The following is a 6000-nucleotide window of genomic DNA, read 5'->3' on the forward strand; positions in this document are numbered from 1 at the left end:
ATAATTTGAAAGTAAAGGCATGTTCTCACAAAAATGCATTCTTTTCCTACATATATAAATTATTACGGTTATGAAAAGGCTGAAAAGACACGGGCAGGTGCTGTATAAGGAGTTGCTCACAATACATGAGTCATCACACTTATCCTGCAGAATTTATAGACGAAGAGAAACTGCAAACTGGATTCAGAGCATGAGCAGCCCACCACATACTGTGATTAAGTCTAACATTAGAGAGTTTCTGAGCATATCTGTTTGCTCCCCTGTGTATAGAATTAAAAAAATGCATCAATAAACATTTCTGCTGTTACCAAGTAAGTTTTGCCTAACAAAATACGGGCTGGCACTAGATCGTGTAGAATGGATTGCTGCAGTCTAAAAAACATTTGAAAGTGTTTACCTTTAGCTGGCCCAGAGGTGTGGTGCCATACAAGAGACTAAGGTTCAGGATCAGACTAACGACTCTCACGTCCTGGGCCAGTGGAGGCTGGACACATAGCTGAGGTGACACACCAAGGAAGAGCCGGCCAGCCCAACCCCTCACACAGCATCCCTTTCTGGTTAATCCATGGAGTGACAATGACACTGATTTGCCTCATCCTGCCAGTTAATGGCAAGGCACTGCATTGATGGCTCCTAGAAATGGACAGGAGTGATCGGGAATAAAAGGGGGGGAAGAAAGGGGGCCATGATGAAGAAACGAGTAAAACCCAGAATCTCTCACCATCGCATTGTCATACCTTACACTGCAATATCATAACTACATGGGGAATGTGAGAACTAGAAAAAAAATAAAGTCGTTAATGAGAAGGCAATTTGTTGACCATTTTAATTTATGCAGTTATCCAAATATTAATTTTCCCCTAAAAACAAAACAAAAAAATAGGTTTGCACATGAACTATAGCAAGCAGGTGTTTTAGAACTTAGCTAGTACATAACCCTGTAGCAAGAGACAGAAATTATCATCGCTATTTTACACTCTGGCACTTCTATCAGGAATACATTCAAATTTTGGTTTATATTTATAGCTTTTTATATTTAAATAAAGTATTTATTACTCACCAAACAATGCCCTGTGCCCCTGATCCTATGGGCTTCAATTGCTGGTAACGTTTCAGTACAGTGAATGTTGAATCTGCAACTTGAACACTGTAAAACTGACTATCACATTTACTGTCACTCATGGTGTAGTGTCATGTAGTTTTCTCTCTCAAGGACCTGGTAAGGTTTTCAAGATCTTAAAGAAAAAGAAAGAAAGCAAATATTCAATCTCTCACTAATTTCAGGCTGACAAGATGGAAAATCTATTATACATATTTTAATGCATATGAATTTTTCAATAGCACACCATTAAATAAGCATTCTTTCAACTTCATGTATTACCACTGCTAATGAAAAATACTTGCAGACAGCAAATAATTACACCCTTCACAGCTTTAACCATGCATGTTTCTATTCCAAATCCTGAAACAAAAAGCAGCTAAGTAAACAACTGTAAAAACAAACAAAACTAACCAAATCAAACAACTCCCTACTCCACGAAGACTACTCCCTAACTGAATTACTACTATGTCCTAGCACTGTATTAATTTCTGTATTACAACAAAGAAATCATAAATGATGTTTTTCAAACACTGATATCACAGATAAAGCAACAACAAAACCCCATGGAGTCCGCAGACATAGAAGGAAACAGGGTTTTAATAAAAGACTTGATTATAACTACAAAACAGGTTTCAAATAAAACAACTGCCCCCAAAATGCCCACGGCTGCTGCAGTTTCTCCAGCACCCCTTTCAACCTAGTTCACTAAGAAATTTCAAGCAGGGCTCTGCCTCCTCGCCTCTGCCAGGCAACCCTTCCCTGATCCATACCTACCCAAATCCATTCTCCCATTTTAAACACACCATAACATCCTACGTTATCAGTTAGTGTAATTACAGTCCTGCAAGAATTAGTTTTGTGCTATAGTTTGAAAGAGAATTTCATGCCATAGTAGACAGCAAGTTACATCCATCCGTCAAGAATGAATTAGAGGTAGGCAATTATATTGGAGAGCAAGGAAATGGACTAAACTTCTAGCTCTGAAGTGCTACAGTAACAAAAGTACAGACCTTCAGTTTTCCTGGGCCTCCATCCCTCTTCCAAACCTTACAAGAAAATTACCTCAGTAATTACTGAAGAGGTCTCTAACAAATTCTCTCATTTTCAATTTCACATTCACCGTGACAGATAGGGTCATTACAGCCCAGAGTAAATTGCACTGTCAAGTGTTCCTCGAGACAGAAAACGGGAGCAGACCACCTTCCCCGCAGCAGCTGCCCTAACCAGCAGCCTGTACAGCTGTCGGAGCTAACGAAAAAGCACCCAGTCTCTCCCTTCGCTGACTTGTAGAATATTTGTGAGCCAGTGCAAAACAGAAAAGCCTCAAAAGCAGAAGCTCGATTGCCCAGAAGGCAATCCTAGAAAGGCTTACAGCCACACTAAAAGCGTTTGGTTGCTTCAAGAATTAGAATTTGGACCACTCCCTTGTTAGGTGCACGTAGGAAAGAGCAGCATCTTCTCCATGGCTTAAGCCGACAGATGAAGTCCAAGAAATGTGAAAGTAAAACAGGCGAAAGATCTACAAATCCTAATAAAGGCTGGGCGCAAACTGAACTGGTAACGGTTAGTCTTAAGGTATTCTCAAGAAATGCCTAAAGTCTCTTCTGCCTTCTAGTTTCTCAAAATCTAAGCAGCATTTTGAGAAGCAGATACTCAACTTGATTATCTCTAGCTGCAATTTAGACAGTAACTTCACGTAGTATTTCCTCTTAAAAGCTTAAGAAAAAAAAGCAGAGGAGAAAGGGTCAGCAAAGGGAAAACGTCAGCTACCAACTTTCTGCCTTTGACACAGCAGCAGTAGCAGGGAGGAAGAGAAGGACATCTGTACAATATTTTTAGGGGCAGTCAGATGCAGTTCCACAACCAAAACACATTAATTTAAGACCAAAAAGCTGCCTTAAGAGGCAACCTTTCCTACTACATCCCAGGAAAAAACTCCACTCTTCTTTCCAACCCTTTTTATTACCCCAAAACTATGGACTCTGAGATCCCAAATTTTTTGATTAACAGTGCCTGAGCAGCCATGGTATTTTCAGTGAATCTTCATACAATGGAAGAAAAGTACATTGGAAGGTCAAGATCCTATCTTTAAAAAGGACTTACAGAAAACCAAAAAAGTACAGATTTTGTGTAAGCTGAGCATCAACTTAAAAGACCTGTTAGCTACACAAGAACTATGCTGTACCTCTTGATGGATTAATGAAACACTTTTCTGTAACGGAGAAAAAGAAATAGGGGAAAAGGAAGCTACCCTGAACTAGAGAATCCTTCCCTTTAAGGAACATGCCTGCACAATGCCACCTTTTAAAAATCATTTAGAGATCAGGATAAGCTCTTTAGACAAGACCCAAAAAGGGAACTGGGCATCACAACACACAAGTTTTATGTACTGACATCCTTTGCAATTCACCATGCTGAGTACTTGGCCTATCCCTAATTTCCACCTGGGCTGCAAGTTGCTTGGATGTATCAGGACATATATTACTTCAGACATACACATTAGCGTAAAATTTGGTGCCTAAGGATTGTAGCTGTTCACAGTACTTCAGGTAGACTATTTTGGGGGCAGGATCCCTCAAATAAAAACAGACTTCCCAATTGCTTAGGGGAAAAGTTTACCTGGCAAGTAAGTTTCTTAAGCCTGAGCTGCTACTGCCCTATCTGAAATAATCTGATTTATCACTCCAGCTACTCCACACTTCTGTACAGGATTTTTTTTGAAATCTGCATTATTTCCATTTCTGAAATATAAGTTCCCATTTATGGCTTCCTAGCTGCAGCTGCACCAAAGAGGACCAGCAGCAAACCCAGAAGACACAGGATAGTCAACATACTTCTACTTATTTACAACAGCATGTTTACAATGTTTCAGGATGTTTTTCTATTTTAAAGCATGCACAAGATGCATATAAATTGAGTAGGGTTTTTTTGTTCTTTTTTATATATAAGTTGCTTGTACAATTGGGGAAATGTAAGAATCATAAAGCCAACTGAGCACATTATATGCAGGAAACTTACAAGAGTGGTTTTCAACCTGTAGTTTGTGAAAGATAAATAGAAAAATAACACAACAAACCTACCACCGCCAGGGTTATGAGTTGTTATACAGAATTTCACTAAGAAGTTTTCAGAAGTTGAAAGCAACTGTGCTATAGCACACATCCTGTATTAAACAGTCAGTTCCCTAAAAGATATTCATTAAAATGGCAAGTTATTATTAACCAGATCTATCCTCTGGATACCTTCAAGTCAAAAGCTTATAAAGCAAACAGGTTGTAGCAGTTGGGAACACATTCTCAGGGTTCTTTTAGTCACAGAAATGTTGTTATTGACAACAAACCATAAGAATATCAAGAAACTTAGCTTGATTTTTAAGACTCAATCTAAAAAGTTCTACTGCTAAGAGAACAAATAGACAATGCATACATATATGAAAAGAAAAGATATGGAAATTCTGTGCAGAAAATCTGTCCCTGTTCTGTTGTTCACTGCTGTGAATGCACTTCAATTTCAGGTGTGCCTGTTTAAGGCCTATTACCCAACAGCATTGCTCAGGTTTTTATAATCTTTACAGCAACATTATCAACAGGTATGAGTCCAACTACAAAAGCACAGCAAGTTCTCCTGCCCCTCTACTCACAGCCCCTGAACAGCCTGTTGCAACAGGTAAGCACAGCAAGCGGTAGCGGAGCCATGCCCATCGGGCAGCCGTGTGCAGGTGCTCCGCGCCTGGGCAGCTCTTTGAAAAGTCCTTTTTTTTTTTTTTTCTTTATGCAATGCAAACTCTTACTGATAAAAGACTTTGCCAACTACCTGTTACAGCATCGCTCCACCGTTAGATACACGCTGGATGTACCTCAGCACCCCTGCCGGGGCAAGGTGGTGGGAAGAAGGAAAAAGTTTAAACGCGCATCAGCTGTAACTAATTACGCTGCTGTGTAATTATGTAACGGCCCGGCGCCGAGCGCTCCTCACAGCCCCTCTACGACTGCGGCCGGGGGACAGCCCGGGCCCGCCGGCACGGCGAGGGGCGCAGCGCCGGCCCTGCCCTCGGCTCGGCCGCTCTCCCCGCGACCCCTCGGGACCGACAGCTTCCAGGGGACGCCGAACGCCGGGCCCCCCCCGCCCCCGGCGCGCTGCCCCCCAGGCAGGGCACGAAGCGGGAGGGGAGAAGGCGGAGAAGCAGCGGGCGCCGCAACGCAGGGGCGCGGCCCCCGCCGGGAGCGGAGCGGGGCCGGCACTGCGGCACGGGGAAGGGCGGCGGGCCCGGCCAGGGCTGCCCCCGGCGGAGGCGCGGAGCAGGAAGGGACTCCGGCCCCGCCGCGTCGCTCCCCTGCCTCCCTCCGGCTCAGCCGGGCCCGGGGAAGCGGCCGACGGGAAACGCCGGCTCTGCCCGCGCTTCGGCAAGCGCGGCCCGCGGGACAAGCCGGGGACTCCAGTCGTCACGGGGCCGGCCCCGCGGCTGTGAGCTCGTCCCGCTCCGGTCCTGGTCCCGGCCCCGCCGCCCGCAGAGCCCCCCCTCACGGCAGCCGCCCTCACCGTCTCCTCCCTCGGCCGAACTGCGGCGGGACGGGGCGCGGCACTGGCGGGCCGCCTCCTCCTCCGGCGCGAAGCGCTGCCCCAGCCACAATGGCCTCCCGGTGCTCCCCTCAGGCCGCGCCAGGCCCGCGCCCCCAACAGGCAGCCACCCAGCCCAATAGTAGCCCTTTGCTGACAGAACTCAGCCAATAGAATCCCGAAGGCGGGACCTACAAGCCGCTATATAAGGGAGGGCGGGGCAGGACTGCGGTGGAGACGGTGAAGTTTAGGCCAATCCGGACGCAGCTCCCGCCCCCCGACGTGATGTCATCAGCGCACGTCAACCTGTCACCAGATTTATGATGTCACCGCAGCAGCGC

The 6000-nt window shown here is 45.4% G+C and overlaps 1 protein-coding gene across 6 annotated transcripts in view; it reads right to left on the reverse strand.

Annotated features, from left to right (window-relative positions):
• The window catches only part of MAPK9 (mitogen-activated protein kinase 9), a 30871-nt gene extending 25106 nt beyond the window's left edge, over positions 1–5765 (reverse strand). For all 6 annotated transcript variants that reach the window (XM_040602965.1, XM_040602968.1, XM_040602964.1 and 3 more), the window contains exons 1-2: positions 5642–5765; positions 1061–1235 (exon numbers count right to left, since the gene is read on the reverse strand). In XM_040602965.1, coding sequence (XP_040458899.1) covers positions 1061–1182 — 122 coding nt within the window. In that variant the 5' untranslated portion in view covers positions 1183–1235; positions 5642–5765. The remainder of the gene's footprint in view (positions 1–1060; positions 1236–5641) is intronic.
• Between the last annotated feature and the right edge of the window lie 235 nt (positions 5766–6000).

Source organism: Falco naumanni, chromosome 8 (assembly GCF_017639655.2).
Source record: "Falco naumanni isolate bFalNau1 chromosome 8, bFalNau1.pat, whole genome shotgun sequence".
Lineage (NCBI taxonomy): Eukaryota > Metazoa > Chordata > Aves > Falconiformes > Falconidae > Falco > Falco naumanni.